General features: G+C 37.6%; 2 protein-coding genes across 4 annotated transcripts in view; one reads left to right on the top strand and one right to left on the bottom strand.

Moving 5' to 3' along the window:
• The window catches only part of LOC134205316 (tissue inhibitor of metalloproteinase), a 51,741-nt gene extending 36,893 nt beyond the window's left edge, over positions 1 to 14,848 (top strand). For all 3 annotated transcript variants that reach the window (XM_062680468.1, XM_062680467.1, XM_062680469.1), the window contains 3 exons: positions 12,291 to 12,440; positions 13,439 to 13,524; positions 13,607 to 14,848. In XM_062680468.1, coding sequence (XP_062536452.1) covers positions 12,311 to 12,440; positions 13,439 to 13,524; positions 13,607 to 14,017 — 627 coding nt within the window. In that variant the 5' untranslated portion in view covers positions 12,291 to 12,310 and the 3' untranslated portion in view covers positions 14,018 to 14,848. The remainder of the gene's footprint in view (positions 1 to 12,290; positions 12,441 to 13,438; positions 13,525 to 13,606) is intronic.
• Positions 1 to 18,644, bottom strand: part of LOC134205317 (synapsin) — a 278,521-nt gene that overhangs the window by 84,129 nt on the left and 175,748 nt on the right. The gene's annotated exons all lie outside the window — the stretch shown is intronic.

Here is an 18,644-nt window from a genome sequence, read left to right as displayed (position 1 = left end):
TTGGAATTTCTGAAAATGTCGCTCAAAAGTTGTACGCGGATTTTTTTCTGCGGAAATGTCTCCGGGTATTCTTGCAAAAGCTCCAGCGGAATTTTTTTTTTCATAAATTCAAGTAAATTCTTCCAAAACAACATGCGGGAAATTTTCAGAGACTACATGTGGAAACCTCCTATTAATTCCTGTGGAAATCGCTTTGGAAATTCTTGCAGAAATTGATTGATGACTTCCTGCGGAAAAAAAAAAATCGGAAAACCTTTCGTTAAATTCAAGGCGCATTTCTAAGAATTTTTTACAGAAATCATTTTGATCATTGCTACAGAAACCTCGAAGGAAATCGCAACGTGAATTCTTGCGAGCATTTCTCTGCGAATCTCTGCAAAAACTCTTCTGAAAAAACAATAGAAATTTCCTCCTTCTTTTCCTGTGGAAATCATTTTGGAAATATCTGCAAACATTATGTGGTGGATTCTTGTGAATAAGCTTTCGGAAATTCTTTCGTAAATTCAAGGCGACATTCCTGCGAATTTTTTTTACAGTAATTCCTTTGGTCAGCGCTCCAATAATTTTCGTGTAAATTTCTCCAAAATATTTCTAAAAAGTTTCGCAAAAAATGCTCTTGGAAAAATTGTTTTTTTTCACGTTTTAATGTTTGAACGAATTTTCTCAAAATGAGGCATCTGCACAAAAACAAAAATCATTTTGTGCATCGTAAAAGGAATAATAAATCAGAAACTGACAAATATCTCGTAATAAAAAACGGGTGTTCATGTCCTTCAACAGACATGTTTTGTATGCGTCATGTTTCAGAATGATTTAAAAACGACAACAAATGACGCCCCTCATAACATTTGTTTAATCAATGCTCAAGGGGGTAATCATGGAATTCAAACAGGACTTGTTAATATCCGAAAAACAATGTGAGTAATTAACTACAGACGCTAATTTTGTTCTCGAAAACATTTGTCAACGAGAATAAAACACATCTAGATAGACATAAAACTAATTTTCAAATAAATGTCCTTAGATCCTTTGTTCAATTTTCGATTTTAAGGACGGCTACGCAGTCTTGAATTATTGAAACACGATGTATATTTATCCGACGTTTCTACACGGGGATGGTATCTTCCCCGTGTCGAAACGTCGGATAAATATACATCTTGTTTCAATAATTCAATACTGCGTAGCCTTCCTTAAAATCGAAATAAAAATATACAGTCGATTTCTCAATAGTTCATTTGTTCAATTTTTACATAAAACTAAATCCGCGCGAAGTCCTTAAATCGTTATGTAAATCCGCGCCAAATCCGCGAAAACCGCGTAGTCGTAACAACCCTGTCAATGGTTGAGGATAAAGAAACAATAGCTCGGAAATTGATCTAGAGTGCGGTGCTGCAAATAGTACTTATAAGATATTTGCAACACAAACACCCTGGCGAAGCTGGTTATTTTTCGCTAGTTACTCAAGGATGTGCCAATAAGTCATAAAAAATCGTACCGATTTTATGTCATTATCGAACCGGTTGCTGATTGGGTGAAAATGACAATCGATTACTTCGATCAGGGGTGGCACATTTTCAGAAGGGTAGCTTCAGAGGCCTGGATAAGAGAAACGCGGATAGGTATGTGCCGCTAATCGAACCGTCAAAAAACAGCAGCCAATCGAGCAGGAGACCTGTCAAGCAGCCAAAATGTTGGCTCAAATACTGAAAACGGCCAAATTCGATTTTATACCATTTTTAAATAAACAAATCACGTGATCACGCATGTTAGCAAAAAGAAGCGACAAGATTGGTGCAGTATTTCTCTGTTTTGCGATAAGATGAATATATGTTCAAAAAGGAATAGTTCCCTTACATGATTTTCAAAGGTTATGCTGATTTAAAACACTAGAATTGAAGCATCATTCACCATATTTTAACCATTTTCACTCTGAAACTCATCTAATTACACGTAAAAACTTGTTTGTGTTAGTACGTAACATCTTTTATGATGAATGACGGAAGAAGTGAACGAGAAAACATCAAATTTAATAACAAATTATATTGCGGATTTTGCATAAAAATTATTTGGAAGCACCACCTCATCGAAGCAACCGTCTGAGGAAACAACAAGGTAGTCAAAATTAAATTGTCACATCCTGTTATATTTATTTGTTTATTTGAATCCCATAAAAGTCCTTAGTTTTTGAACAAGGAAGTGGTTCTAGTTCTGCCAATTGTCAATTCTTATATTTGCAAACTGCGCAACAATTGTTGCTTCGGTTGTTAACGAAATTTCTCGAAAGTTGATTTTAGCAATAAAAGGTCTACATTGCCAACTAAAACTATTTGTCTATCTGCATTCAGGTTTTCCATAATCCAACACATGTATCTGCATACGCTAATTATTTTACTTGTTAGATGCTGATGAAATGCAACGATTCTTAATCATTAAATTTAAGCTACGTGGGACGCAAAGTCGGACACAATCACAGTTGAATGAAATTCATAGCCAGTAGCAGAGATGATACATTGAAATTACTTAAAAACGCAACTAATTATTAACATCAAAAAAGTGTATCTCATGTTATTGTCTCAAGTCGATTTTTGGCTTATTTAAGGTCAACTTACCTAAAGAACCCATAATGTTTTAAGCCTCTATTTAAAAAATTGAAAACCAAAACACATGAACCGAGCTAAATAATTTACCTGATGTTGATTCAAAATTGGGCAAATATTGGCCCAACCCTAGCAAATATTTTGTTTAAATTTAAAAATAGCTGAGTTTGCAGAAATCGCTCTCAATAGATAACGAACAACGATAAAAGAGATGCAAAAACTGTTCCGAATCATAACAAGCTATGATAACAAATTTATCAAACTTGTATACAAGTGCGAAAAAACAGAATCGGAATCAAAAAAATGGTGATTCTCGCTTTGTTTTCGCTCCTTTCGTGTTGGTTACTGCACAGATGTGCAGAACAAGTTGAAATGCATCATCAGAACTAGTGCTCCCCGCATTTGGAGCTTTGTAAAAGAAATTTATCATGGAATATAGCATCCCGAATCAGTTCTCTATCATGACAGCTTGCGAAAAAAGTTTTTCGCGGTATGCTACATATCGTATACGATATATATATGTATACAGAGATGATAAGTGAGAGATTTGCTCTTTCTCTTTAGGATTCAATCCCTGGAAAATAGTTAAAGGCTGCAAAAAAGGGGTTCTTTGGGATAATTGACCTTAAATAAATCAAAGAATCGATTGAAGGAATACAAATTTTGGATAAAAAAGTTCAATTTAGAAAACCCCCCCTGACTAATTTTCTGGTTACGCCACTGTTAGTATATTTCATATATTTGTAAATAGACAGAAATATTATTTCAAAGGCGTCCATGTAGAAAAAAGCGGTTGACAGTAATTGTAGAAAACTCTTTGTTAAAAAAAATATCATTTTATTAGAAAAAGTTTCATTTCTTTGTTTTATGATACATACTTTTTTTTTTTGTAATTTGCAATTCACACAATAATGTACAATTTATGCAGTATACGCTTTGTATGTGGCACTTTCCTTTACCCTTTCAGCGATGAACTTTAAATTCAATTGCTATAATAAAGACATAAGAAAACTATCCTCGGCCTAACAGGGGGGTGCGAGGCTGCAAGCAAAGCAAGACCATGCTGAAGGCGGTTGGTTTCGACCGTTTCGACTCCCGATCCGGTATAAAAAATTATCGGATTAAAAATTTTCTAACTTTCATCGGCATAAGAGTATCACTGTCGTTAGCTTTATAATATGCGAATGCAAACATGTAAACTTGACTTAAAAACCTAGCAGTTAATAACTACACTGAGGTAAACTACGATGTGACAATGTCCCAGTGGGAAATGTAACACCGACAAAAAAAGAAGAAAATCAGTATATGCTGCATATGCCTATATAACGTAGTGGTTAACCAGGCCAGCTGCATACTGCACTCTAATCGCAGTCAAATCTAAGAGTAGGTGCGTGAGCAACAATAAATTTGCATTTTCCCATACAGACTTTTACTTTTGGTCCGGACCGTTCGTTCTGGCGTAAAGGGGAACAGCAGGCCCTTTCGAAATGATGTGGCACAAATTTTCACCCCAGTCAGAAGTGTTGTTTCGTACGAGTAGAGTCGTTTGAGCAATTTAGCAAAAATGCAAATATGGGGTGGACTTGTTGGGACGGTAATGCAATGGGCCCGATCATTTGGAGTCAGAGTGGCGTGTGCGAGTTTACGAAATCCGGGGTTTCCAGGAAATGTAAACAAATATAGGTGCAACCGATTGCACCAAGCGTGAAGTTTGCCTGTTTATTGCAATATTGGGTACATGGGAAAATAAGCAAATCAATTTACCTATCTAACGCAGATCCATAACACATTTGTATCAGACTTCTTAGAAAACGCTTTGTACACCATGTGGAAATTCCTGTGAACATTGAAAAAAATAAATATGCTCTAAGCTGCAACCGGAAACTGTGGCACATTTCTGTGAGGAATAAAAAAAATCAGGAATATTACTTCTTCAACCAAATTATGATTTCAAAGATATTATATATATTTTAAATATGGGCACTAACTTACTCGTTTGCTGTGAGATGAATTAACTGATTTGAGCATGCTTGCTTCTAGTACTTTTTGGAATAAGTGTGGCGAAAGACATCTATAGTTAAATATCTCAGAATTGAATACTTGTATAGGAAAAATATATTAAGTAAGGCATAATAACGTTTAAGAGAAAAGTTCCTTCTTTTTAGAAAATTCGCCACATATATTTATACCGGTTCGGTTGATTTCATGCTGATTTTAGCGCTTTTAGGGGAGGATGGCTTAAGCTTTTTTAAGCCATAAGCATAAAAAGATATATAATCTAACATGCATTCTTTCGATAGGATCAGGATGCCGGTAGCGATGGGTGGGAAATGCACCACTGCTTTTAATTCATTACCGGTAAATCATCATTTTCTGTATTAATTCTTCAAATTCAATTTAATCTCACAAAATCTTCTTAATAAATGTGTAGTCGTAAATCTTCGTGTCAGTTCACCTGTTCGGAGCAAAAAAAACAAGCATAATATAATAATGGCTTAACTATCTGGACCGGCTTTGGCATGAAACATCAAAAATATCTAGAATCAGAATGACAACCCGGATTTCACCTTCTTTAACAGGATGCGACGGAGCCATCATACGACAAACTGAATTTGAAACCCCAAATATTTTGCGTTTCCCTTTTAAAGGTTATGCAACTCGAAATGTATTCTAAAACCCATCTCCCAAATAGTGAGACAATATTTGTTTCCATAATGAAAGAGCCATCATCATTCGTTACTTCTTGGAGAGTCATGTGGGCAGAAGGTAAACAATCGTCACCGACGGAATTCTTCCAGCGAATTCCTTCCCTGCCTACCACCACCGATGACACACACGAACAATAATTTGCGTTGCCGGCCGGTCGGCCGCACAAGAGGCTCGCGCTTCTTCTGGTAGCGCATAATTCCGGGCAATCCGTCCATTCATCAGCCTTCCGACCAGCTGGCCGCGCTCGCTCTAGTGTGGTGTGTAAGCGTGAAGCGACGCTCCGGCTCAAAACAAAACCACCAGAAATATGACTCAATTAATGTCGTATTTTTATTGCGTCTCCTTCGTCAGGGAGCGACGCGGTTCCATTTGATTTCATCGGCTAAATATAGCACACGGGATCACCCCGCGTTTTCTATGGCTATAGCTACCGCTGCTGATGCAGTAGATCGGCATCAAACTTTTTGAATGTAATGTCTGTGTAGTATTATTTGATTAACAGTGATATACTGTTAGCACAAGACGCATTAAGGATAATGTAGTTTTTAAATGTTTGTATCCAAAATTTAGTATAAATTGATCAAATTGGAGGGCAATATGATCCAACCAGGGGCCCTCCTCAGCCTACAAAGCAAGATCATGCTGAGGGTGGCTGGGTTCGATTCCCGGTGCCGGTCTAGGCAATTTTCGGTTTTTAATATTTTTTCGACCTCCCTGGGCATAAAAGTTTCATCGTGTTAGCCTCTGATATACGAATGCAGAAATTGTCACTAGGCTTTGAACCCTCGCAGTTAATAACTGTGGAAGTGCTTAATGAACACTAAGCTGGCGTAATGTCCCAGTGGAAGATGTAATGCCAATGAAGGCTTGCCAAAAGCTCCTCGCCGAGCAAGAGCAAGAGTTTTTTTGAGGAGCAGAAATAAGCATCAAAACTCACAACATTGTGCATCATTAAACCCGAGTTTGTGCGTCGCAAAACAAGAACTAGTCTATCTGTTCATCTTTTTCTTATTGTACGTCACTCACGACATGGATATTATGGCACATAACTTTGAGAAGATGGAGCAAGCCTTCATCAGACTGAAAAAGGAAGCAAAACGGACTAGTCATCAACACGTCGAGGACGAAGTACATGATTGGAAGATGCTCAAGAGAGGACAATGTAAGCCACCACCACGAGTTTGTATCGGTGGTGACGAAATCGAGGTGGTTGAAGAAAACGTGTACTTGGGCTTACTGGTGACTGCCGAGAATGAAACCAGCAGAGAAATTCGGAAACGTATCGTGGCTGGAAAACGTACATACTTTGAACTCCGCAAGACGTACGAAACTGACTATCTATAAAACGTGCATTAGACCGGTAGTCCACTTGGAGTATTCGAGAGGAAAGTGTTGCGTACTATCCATGGAGGGGTGCAGATGGAAGACGGTACATGGAGGAGGTGAATGAACCACGAGTTGCAAGAGCTGTTGCGAGGGAGAACCATCCATCGTTCACACGGCGAAAATCGGATGACTGCGATGGGCCGGCCACGTAGCCAGAATGTCGGACAATAACCCGGTGAAAACGGTTCTCGACAACAATCCGACGGGCACAAGAAAGCGAGATGCGCAGCGAGCCAAGGTGGACCGATCTGGTGGAAGAAGAATTACGGACCCTCCGCAAACTGCGTGGCTAGCTGCCCTGAACCGAGTTGAATGAAGAAGACTTTTATTTACTGCACAGGCAACTCTGGGCTTAGTCTGAGAAATGAACAAATAACCTAAAAATAACCTGAAAAAATCAGGAAATTTTGTTTTGGTGGTATACACCCTGTGATCACGAAGTTTTTGCTCGAAAACTATACGAGAAAATAAAATAAAATGATGTAACACTTTCTAGACAATGCAGCACAACACACGTCCCACATTTTCAATCGATGATCGTTATTGTTCCCATTAGTGCCCCCATAAATTGCCGCTTGTTACGGGTTTCTACTCGCTGACCTGGAGGAAATGACTGAAAACCTTCCACGTAGTGATGTGTCTCCGTCTCCGATTGTTTATTTTCTAGCAAAGACTAATCAAAGTGAATCAGTTTAACGATTATAAGCAGTTCCTTTTAAAGTGTTGGGTCGATACGTATACTTGCCTGCGCATTTGCACTACTGTTGACAGCAATGGTCATCAATTATAATTGCCCATCATATTCGATATTAGCTTCCTTGAGACTCTATGCTGATGTAGACGAATGTTGTCGGTAAAGATAAAATCAATATGGGAATGGGAATTCCAGGATGACGAGTAAATTTAACTTCATGCACATTGTAGCAAATGCAACAATTTTATTCTCAAAACAATTCAAAAGTCGAGTTTTATTTCTAGACCAAAATATGAAAAGGGCGTAATACCGTAATTTATTCTATCCAGTATCTCGTCTACATACATAGCTTCATATAAAACGTTTTGAAAATAGCTTATTTTGCTATTCAAATTTTTTTTTGATAAAAGTATACGAGTGTTTTGACGTTCGTGCAGCACCAACATGTACACTTTTCCTTTCATCATTTTATTTTAACTGAATCCAAAAGTATTCAACTGACCTTTTTGTTATATGCTAGACCATATCTGCATATGGTTCCCATATACTGATGGGACTGACTCGCGGTGTGCAGCAGTATGTCTTCTAGATAGTGACGATGGAAAGCAACACGTCTCATCAACTGATAATAGATTGTCCACATTTTTATTCACCCAATTGATTTTTTAATTTATTTAAGGTCCACTTTAGATATTTAAATATTTAGAGGCTTCAAAAAGTATGGGTTCTTTGGAAAAGTTTAAACTAAACACCGCCGTTGGGGGTGACAAACAAAATCTTTCAAAAAGTTCTCTTATTACTCAGTTTTCTGAACGAACGAGATAACATTTTTGGCGGAAAAGAATTATATCGGGAATGTTTTAACAAATATCTAGAAAAGTCGGGGAAAATGCGGGTATTTTAAAAAGGGAATTAAATGGCCACATTTCTTAGATATCGTTTTTACCAAACAACTTTGTTTCTGCTATGTCGAGTTTAAAGTTGGTTATGTTAGGAAAGTTTCTGGGGAAAGCATTGAACATGATGAAAACACACATAACAAATAATGACAAACAGAATAAAAAAAACGATCTGAAATTTTGGATTTGTATAGAAAACTAGAAGAGTTTATGCGTCCGATGGTTCTGGTTTGATCAAAGTCGGATTATTCTAGGCAAAGTTATGCTAATTTGAATTTCGACAAAATTTTGTCTATCTTAAGCTTTTCGCCTAAATCCTGTATATTAAACTCACAAGTATCTCTACGAAATTAAGACATAAGCACGCCAAACAAAAAATAGGTTTCACTCTTAATCTTTCTTTTCCGAAAAAAAAAACGGTAGCCTAAAATCAAATGAAAAAAACAAATCCAGTTCGCTAATGAACACTATCATGACCCATTCCATCAACAAATGTTTGAACTGTTCTTAAACTAAATCATTCGAGCGATTCTCGATGCGTTACGTGTTAATGAATGATAAATGCGTTAAAATGGCCTTGATCTACTAATAGCTCAGTATATTAATTGATCCATTCTCAAACTTTGTTGTTTTTTATTCTTTGTTCATAAACAGCACTATACCCAACCATATTTGTTTTATGGAAACTGTTCACAAACCACGTAAATCTTTGAGGGACGGGGGAGGGTGATTTCATTTTTTTACATTTTTAAATGATCAAAATTAGAACAGCAAGTGAAAATCAAACCCTGATTATCACTCATATTCTTGTTCACGGACAAACGACACTTTCGAATAAATCCGATTCGTTCGAATCATTTTCCTATTTGATTTTGCTGGCGTAAACGTGAATGCACATCAACTATAGTGTTTACATTATGCTCATATCGCGCTCGTATTGTCGGATAGTGCATTGTCTGCTAGAACTAGCGAATATGTAAACGGGCCATTAGCAAGGCAAATGCTGACAAACATCACGATGCAAAGTAGTCTAACATTGATGCTGGGCATAGAGTCATGGTCACCATTCTAAGAAAAAACAAGTCAGATGCTACGTTTTAGAAAAAAAGGTATACATGGTTCTAGTGAGAGGGAAAGCAAAAGTAATTATTACTAGCCAAAGAGGAGTGCAATATTCTAGAAACATTCGCGATGTGAAACTAGCAACAGACATTATTGAAGATCGTGAGAACGTAGATTGTAATACAGTTCAAGAAGATAAATGTAAAGAAGCTAATGCATTTAACGATCATGATGTTGTTCCATCAAGTGATCAACTTTCGAACAACAGGATGGACCACCCTGAGCAAAGATGAAAGAGTATTGTGATGATTGTGATGAGACCAGAACGTTTTAATAGTATGTAATTTTATCGTATTTATCAATGAAGTGTAGAGGTGGAAAGGTGTACTCTACATCTCTTTCCACCTTTCCAAGCAGAGATGGAGACTCAAATAAATTGAAAAATATATAGTAATAAATATATTTAATTAAAAAATCTTAATTATGACTGTTTAATTTCAAACCAATATAAATATAGTTAACTCTAAAGAGTTATTTTTATTTCTTTTAATCTGAGATACGATCTAAGCAAACCGCCATGCTTTGCGAATGCAGGTTTTGTCAGTTTTCCAAGAGATCTACAGGAGTGAAGACATAATTTTCAAAATGAGCCGAAGTTCCGGTTCTGCCGGCCACTACATTTTTTGTGATAGCAGCTCATTTCTAAAAAAAACACATAAATGAGAAAATAAACATTGTGTGCAGTTGTCATAAGACGAGTTAGTAACATCCCATTTAATTCAATCAATAAATCAATAGGAAGTAAAAGGTACAAACTCGTCTTATGACATCTGAAGACATTCTACTAAAAAGCTCCAAATACATTTCTTTTTAATTTGTGCAATTTTTCTGAATATTTATATATTAAGAGCATGAAATTCTTATTTATATAAGTACGAGCATGAAATTCTTTCAAGGAGTGGAATGATCATACATATATTCTATCGAAGAACCTTGATATACATACAACAATGTTAAAACAAAATGAAACATTGACAGCCGCAGCAGAAAATATGTCCACCTAATTTTCTTAGGTATTCCATACCCAATACTCTGTAAGGTTAAAAGTAAAGTGCCGGCTTTATATTACTCCAGTACTGCATGTCATTACTCCAGCCTCGTTAGTGTTGTATAAAAAACTTGCAGTTACAGAACCAGAATGTGAAATAATCGAAATATGGCATTATCTAACCTGTTGTAGGAATATCATATTCATCCATATTACGACACTTTCCTCCCCTAAAAAAACGTTTTGGATGGGTGGCCCATACTGCCCTAAACGTATAGTCGGGAACACACATTAAAATCAATACATTTTCGAAAGTTCATGTCAACAATTTCCAAACGCATGTTTTAGCACTCATCGGTGTAATATGAAAGGGAGTGTCCCTAGTATAAGGAAACTACATTTGAATGATGATTTTTTGAGCTTTTCATTGCTTTTTGGAACGATTTCCTTAGGTGCCCCTCGCGTTCACCCCTACGTTCATTCTACTTGCGATTTGTGCAGATTGGAGCACCTAGTACTGTATTCATCTTGGTTCATGCTATGCTATTCTACAAATTTATAATTTATTTAAAATCTAAACAAGTTTTCAATGGTTAATGTGATACAGAAATAAGTACGATTGTCAACCGTGAGGTACACACTTAATTTTTTTTACCGGGATCTCAGCAACATGTTTTTTGCCGAGATTTCTCTCAAAGTTGCTGAAAATCAGCAAATAATTTACCGAAAATCAACTAACAAACTACATTTTTTCCGGAATATAAGTTTTTCATTTTGCTGGCGCACGGCTGTGTGGATTTTTGCTGAGCTGCAGAAATAAAAACTAAGTGTGTAGTTTCGGCGGTAAACGTCAATATAAACAAGACTAATAATTGTGGGGGTTCAATCAAAGTTAATTGCCTATGTTCCGGATATTAAACTGTTGTACGTTGATCCATGTCACGTGCAACAAAGCAATCTATATAATGTTCATCAAAGCAATAATGTTTAAAATGTTCAATAAAACAAAATGCCATTAGTCCATAGTCAATGAAACAAACCAGACGGGCTGGCTGGGCTGGCAACTTGTAACATGTTATGGAACTGCGCGGATAATTTTCCACAAACCGAATCAACAAACCGAATTTTCTGAAGAGCAAAATGGACGGAAGCCGGTTCAGTCTGCAAAAGCTGAACAACGCCAATTACTCAAGCTGGCGCTTCAAGGCAGAACTTTTGCTGATCCGGGAAGAACTGTGGCGCTACGTGACACATTGATATCATGAAAAGATTTATTGAACTTAAAAAATGTCCTCAATGAGAGTATCTATCCCCTTTATTACTTTTCTGAAAAAAAAATCACATTGATATCATTTGCATTGATATAAAACGGATTTTCGGACTGTTGTACTTTTTACAACATGCGAGTTCTTGTCTTGTCTTGTCTTAGCACATGCACAGCCTATTGAAAAGCATCCTGGAAATGTCGGTTGTATTTCCGAGCATTTTCTTGTCAGCATTAATATTGGCAGCATATCAAAAATATGACACAAATATTAAAACGGTCAGGCCCACCGTGCAGGCTTGAAATTGGGAGATAATTCATAACTCATCGGCAATCAGATTATTCAGTAAAGAATAACATAAACAACATGCGAGTTCTTGTGTTATGAAAGTTGAAGCAAGTTGCGGAAGGTTTAACAAACGTATTCAAGAAATGCATGAAATCATTCACGGTTCAACAAAAATGGACTTCAGATTTGCATACGGTGATGATTTTTTGATGGCAGTGATGATTTATATCCCTGTCTCTGTGCTTCAATATCTCAAACAGTAGAAGCCTGAATGGCATGGCGCACCGACCACCGTCGACGAACATTGATTAACATGTTGCATTTTTCCATTTTTTTTGCTAGGTGTCTACAGCACCACAAGAATGAATCCCTACCACGTGATGACGGCGGTGCTTCTGGTGACGCTAGGCGTGATATTGCAACTGAGTTCGACAGACGCGTGCAGTTGTATGCCGGTTCACGCACAGACAGCTTACTGCGATGCCGAGTATGGTGAGTATTATTTCCCATGAGAAAAAGAGAAGTGAATGCGATTTCAAGTTTTTAAAAATGGTATCAACCCTGTGTAGAGAGAATAAACATTTCGGATAGATTAGTACCATCATGTACCCTTATACCAATAAATTAAGTTCAAACTTTCCAATAAAACGAATACAATGTTCCTACTTGTATGCAGACTAACTTAAGAATTTCAGATGAAAGATCAATTTGTCCTCAAAAATTGATAGTTTTGTATATAATACAGAATAAATAACATTGCAAAAGTGTCTTTAAAAAAGTCAAATGTAGAGAGATAAACAAATATAAATAAAGAGAAAATGGAATAAGATCAAATAAATAATCGATTGTTAATTCAATAAAGTTGAATTTTAAGAAGATTTGGAATAACAACAAATTCAATTAAACACAACAGGCGTTAATTTGAATTCTTCAAATATGTGCAATGAAATTATCAAGTGTTTTAGATTCGGTGTACCGGTAATAGTGGTATTAGTGACACGTCCAAATTGTTTTATTCATAACAATTGATAGGAATATATTTCCTGTGATGTAAATATATTGGCAGAAAGCTGCTCTGCTCAGGAAAAAATATTGTTGATACTTCAAATTATTATTTTCTTTTAAACATTGCTTCCTCCATTAAATGGTACATGGACAAGTAACAGTGGTACTAGCTAACTTCTGTTCCTATAATAGTAAATCCCATTGGTTTCATATGTGATTCACTATTAAGGAACGCCTCACTATTATTGGTGCAAGGGAGCCAAAAAGTTAAGGAAAAATGATGTTTTTTGATATTTTTCCGGAAAATTTATAAACTTTTTCGCACACATTCACCTTTCTCATGCAAGCGCTATGCTATGAAGTAATTTGTAAAAATCAAAATGCACTACATCCAGCGAAAATCGAATTTCCACTATTACTGGTACATCACTATTACTAGCACAGCCACCCTAACCGAAATGATTGCAAAATTTATTCCATTCTAGTAATCGTCGCCCAGGTACTCAGGAAGTCGAACCGCCAGCATAACGGCAATAACGTCTACAAGATTGCAATCAAGAAGGAATACAAGGTACAGTTGCACGATAGATGGCGCATACAGCGCATAAAATATGTATAGCATTCATCATTTCTGTCTCCCATTTCTCCTCCAGATGACTCCGCATGCGCAAAAGCTACTTCGACCGGGAAAGCTCATTACGCCGCCCGACAGTTCAATGTGCGGTGTGCAGCTTGAAGAGAACCAGCTTTATGCAATCGCAGCCAAAAACGAGCACATTTCCTTGTGCGGCTTCGTGCGCAAGTACGGTGATTTGACGATTGTGGAGAAGCGTGGTCTGGCCGGTATCTATCGCAAGGGTTGCCCGTGCAACATCAAGCCTTGTTTCTCGGAAAGCTGTAGCATGACGATCGGGGCCTGCAATTGGAACCCGTGGACTTCCTGTGAGTCGGATTTTGGCTCATGCGTACCAACCCGAGGGCACCTGATCGATGGTGCGCCGGCCAAATGCCACTGGCGTCGATCACCACTGTATCAGAAGTGTAAGGGAAATATTCGAAAATAACTGAAGACAACTGTTTTTTTTTGTTGCTGTAAAATTTTCTACGCTGTAATTATTTCATTCTTTTCTCCTCTTATTACCCTTAAAATTCTACAGTGGGTATCAAATTGCAATTTTGTAAAATTGCTATTTTATAAAGCATTATAATACTATTTATTGTCAAGAAGTATATAATATTTATTATACACACGTAAAAAGGCCAATATTTTGTTTGTCCGGTCTACATGTGAATATTTATTTTGTGTTTATTGTCGTGAAACGAAGCTCTTGTGTACTTTCAGAAAAAATGAAGTTTTAGTACAAATAACGTTAAGTAAATCAGAGTCCACGCTTGATAAAATATGAAGAATTAACTTCTGTTCGTTGGCCTCTGTTCTTTGCATAGAATTCAAATAAATGTACAATTTTCTCCAGATGAAAAACTGCTTTGAATATAGATAATTCTATAAACAGCGATCAAAACAATATATTTTTTTTTCATATTTTCGGCATAATTTCTAAAAAGAAAGCGGTAAAAATATTATTCTGATGTCGCTTTTTTGCGAATAGATTTAGTTGTTTTCTTTCACACTATCACCTTATTTTTTATTTTCGTGATATCATTTCAATGTTTCATTAATTCCAAACGCCAAAATTAACAAAAACCAAACAGCGTAAAAAACGACTCCAGTGTAATATTATTTTTATAACATTTGCTTTCTCAGAGATTCTTAAAGATCCGTTGATTTCTTTAGTAAACGAACGAACATATAACAATCAAATAATAATAAATTAATATTGAATGATAGCTAGATGAGAGAGAATAAATGGTTTATTTATAAAATATTCATCATACTTTTCTCGAATTCTAGAAAATCTCCTCAAAACATATATCACATTCCACGTAACTGTAAAGCAGATAAACACGAAATATCAGATTGCTTATGCGTTTTTTGCATATATTTTGGCTTAATTAGGATTTAACGATAAGGCTATGTTTATTATAAAAACCGAGTTTTTGATAGCCAGCCCGGAAACGGAAATTGTCATATCTCAATCGACTCTGCTCGACTGATAGGTAGACCTCTATCCTTAACCGATTTCTTCTTCTTCTTCTTCTTATTGGCATTACATCCCCACACTAGGACAGAGCAGCCTCGCAGCTTAGTGTTCATTAAGCACTTCCACAGTTATTAACTGCGAGGTTTCTAAGCCAAGTTACCATTTTTGTATTTGTATATCATGAGGCTAACATGAGGCTTTACCGATTTGCTCGTAGCAGTTTTTTGGTCCTATAGAATAATGAAAATTCGTTATTTTGAAGTTATGGCTTTATAATTGGTTTTAACTCTTAGATTGCCGAGGCAAATTTTGACAACTTCAAATGGCAGATTTTCAGACAATTTATTTTATTCTTTTAATCTCTCGTTTTTTTTGGAAGGCGCTTTTCCTGTAATGCGTTATGGAACGTACAAACGGTTAAGCAGTTTGGCCAACATTGACTCCAGACTCCACCACTCGTGTATCCAAACATCCATCGAGTTTTACCAACAGCGGCACGAACAATCAATTTATTCGATCAACAATATCACACACGAACGACCGTAGCGCCAACTTGAGCACCAACCATCAAAAAATATATGGGGGTTTGTGCAACTTCACTACAAAAGCTCAAACAAGTTCGGCGAACCCCGACAACTCAAACCAAAATCAAACCGTTTTAATTTTTTCTAACCGAGCCGACAATTGTCAAATGGTTGGTCGAACAACTTCACACACGTTCAAACAAAGCAGCAACCGAATCGTTTTCGTAGGGGCGGAGTCAATGTTCGTTAAACTGCTTGACTGGTGTGTACGCTGCATTACAAAGCCGAAGTCAAGTTTTATTATACACTAGCTGACCCGCCGAACTTCGTCTCGCCCAAAATTAATCAACGTTTGCTCTGTGATTCGATTTCATTCGGCACTTCTTTTTCGCACCTCTTTCTCGAGAGAGACGATGAAGTATTTAAAAGGGCAAAACTTCTGTTTTTCCACATGACAAATTTGGTCCCATTTGCTTGATTAGATCCCGAGTTATACAGAAACGTGTGTTTCATTTGTAAAGGAGCCACCCTTTTAGAGCGGGGAGGGGTCTCAACCAATCATAGACAAATTTCTTGTCATCAAAAACCTCCACATGCCATATTTGGTTCCATTTGATTGATTATTTCCTGAATTATGTAGAAATTTGTGTTTCATTTGTATGGGAGCCCCTCCACCCCTTCCAGAGGAGGGAGGGACCTTGAACCATCTTAAGAACCTTCCATTGTATACAAAATTAAACGCCGATCGGTTCAGTAGTTTTACGATTCTGTAAGGGTCAGACAGACAGAAAATCATTTTTATGTATATAGATATATAGATTTCTTAATATTTATACATAGTGTTAGTTTTGGCAAAACGAAAGACTTGCGGTTTGGTCGAGGTTAGGGAATACAATAATACAGTAGGAAAGGAAAGATGTTTAGGGTGCTTAAGTAATTAGGATGCTGATGTTCAAATTCTTGGCGATGTTTCACATGCAAACTTAATCCAAATCCCCCTTAATGTCCAAAAAGCTTAGCTATTTTTAGCGAAGGTAAGCTGAATTTCTGAAGAAAGCAACGCAAGACAGTCGTTCGTTCCCTTGCCCCTGGGGGAAACAAATTGTGCATCTAACGACGAGCTATTCGATTCAACCCATTTGTCGGGAGAGATTTTTTTTTTCCAACAGCTTCCGAAGACAGGATAGCATCGCGATTGGGCAATACGAATTAGCATTTGTGGTTTTCTACGGGATATGCGGTTTTCTACGAACCCCAGCCGGTGCCAGGGGCTGGCTTTGTGCCAAAGCGCGCCTTCAAGAATGAGAATGTGGGGGGAAGTGCTTCTATCGACTGTAAGCCATTGCTGATGGCCTCTGCATATTTGCCCCAATCGATGTGCTATTGAGGTCATATGAGAGGTCGATAGTAGCAGATTGATTATTTTCATTGGGAATTGAAACTTCGATCGGTAAATAATCACTACCACGAAAATCTTGGACAACCGTCCAAGTACATCTCTCAGAGAAATCGAAAAAATGGGGCACCTGGAATTTAAGATGTTCCCGGAAGCGGAAGAAACTCTCGTTCATTCTGATGTAAATTACAAGAGTTGAACGTTTTTGAGTTCCAGCTGCGTTGGATTTGGCCATGTCATTTTGGAATGGGGCTCACTGTGGGTCTGTTTTCTAGGCTTTTACAAGGGTTGCTCGTTAAGCATTTGAAAACAAAGGGATCCCCATTTCCTAATGCAGAGTCAGAGCTACGTTGATCGTCCAAAGGACGGTGAAGCGACCCTCTTCAGCATTCCGGCATAGCTTCGTCGAGAACGCTGCTGAAGAGATCACTTTTGGTAGATTCGCCTGTGTATGTACGTCGAACAAGCTTCGAGAGCATGCAATAGCATGCAATAGACACATTTCGGTGCCGTCTTGTACGCGTCATTCACATGATTCTCTACGCACGATGCACAGTAAGTACTAAGTGGTGTGGCCCAACTGCTTGCAATTAACACAATTCATCACCTTCGTACATACAGCCGAACAGGTAGACGGAGTTTACCAATCACTACGTAGTCAGTTAGCGCGGACCTGGAGAAGGTCATTAGCATTAGCATTGAGCATTTCGCACAAATTAATAGGTGGTACAAGCCTGGACTATTGTATGAGAGTAGCATCACTTTCATCCGTTACCACAGATATTGATTTGGGACTAATCACCATCTCTTAGATGGAAGCAATGCACTCTCCAATAGTCGAGATCTGTCCTGGCCACGTCCTTGCGAATGCTGAGGAAGGGGAAGGATGGTTAATTGGACACCTGCTTAAGAAAGATGCAGAGAACTCTACGACCTCTCATAGATGCCACGGGAGGTTTTGGATGTGTTAGTGTGGTTTTGGATTTGTTTGTTATAACAGTAGGAATCGTTTTGGTAGAACGTGAAATACAGAAAGAAATACAAAGTAGGAAAGGGACGAGCCTGGAATTGTATGGTGGCTCGATGATGTAACGAGACAAAGGAGCTAATAGCAAGGAATCAATATTAATGCAACGTCCACCAATATACCCTATGTCATCAACAGAGATTTTAGGGCCCTTCTTAGCCGTGCAGTAGGATGCGCGGCTACAGAGCCATGCTGAGGGTGGCTGGGTTCGTTTCCCTTTTCCGGTTGGAAAATTTCACGACATCCCTGGGCATAAAAGTGTAATCGTGTAAGCCTCATAATATACAAATGCAAAAATGCGAACTTGGTTAGATTCTCGAATAAGTATTTCCATAAAAACAGAAATTACAACAGCAAAAAAAAACAAATTTGCTGTAGAAAAGAAGCGAATTAACGGAATGAAAGGGATCTCCAGTAGCCTTGCGAGCAAAGGCGTAGGATAGCCAATCCGGAAATGGCGAGTTAGATTCTCGGTTCGGTCTAGAATGTTTTCGGGTTGGAAACATTCTCGACACCCTGGGCATAGTGTATCCATTGTACCTGCCACACAAGATACATACTCATGCAATGGCGGGCATAGAAAAGCTTTCAATTATTAACTGAGGAAATGCTAATAGAACACTAAATTGAAAAGCAGGCCAA

Source organism: Armigeres subalbatus, chromosome 1 (assembly GCF_024139115.2).
Source record: "Armigeres subalbatus isolate Guangzhou_Male chromosome 1, GZ_Asu_2, whole genome shotgun sequence".
Lineage (NCBI taxonomy): Eukaryota > Metazoa > Arthropoda > Insecta > Diptera > Culicidae > Armigeres > Armigeres subalbatus.
The sequence above is the reverse complement of the archived record's forward strand: the minus strand, read 5'-3'. Positions and strand labels throughout refer to the sequence as shown.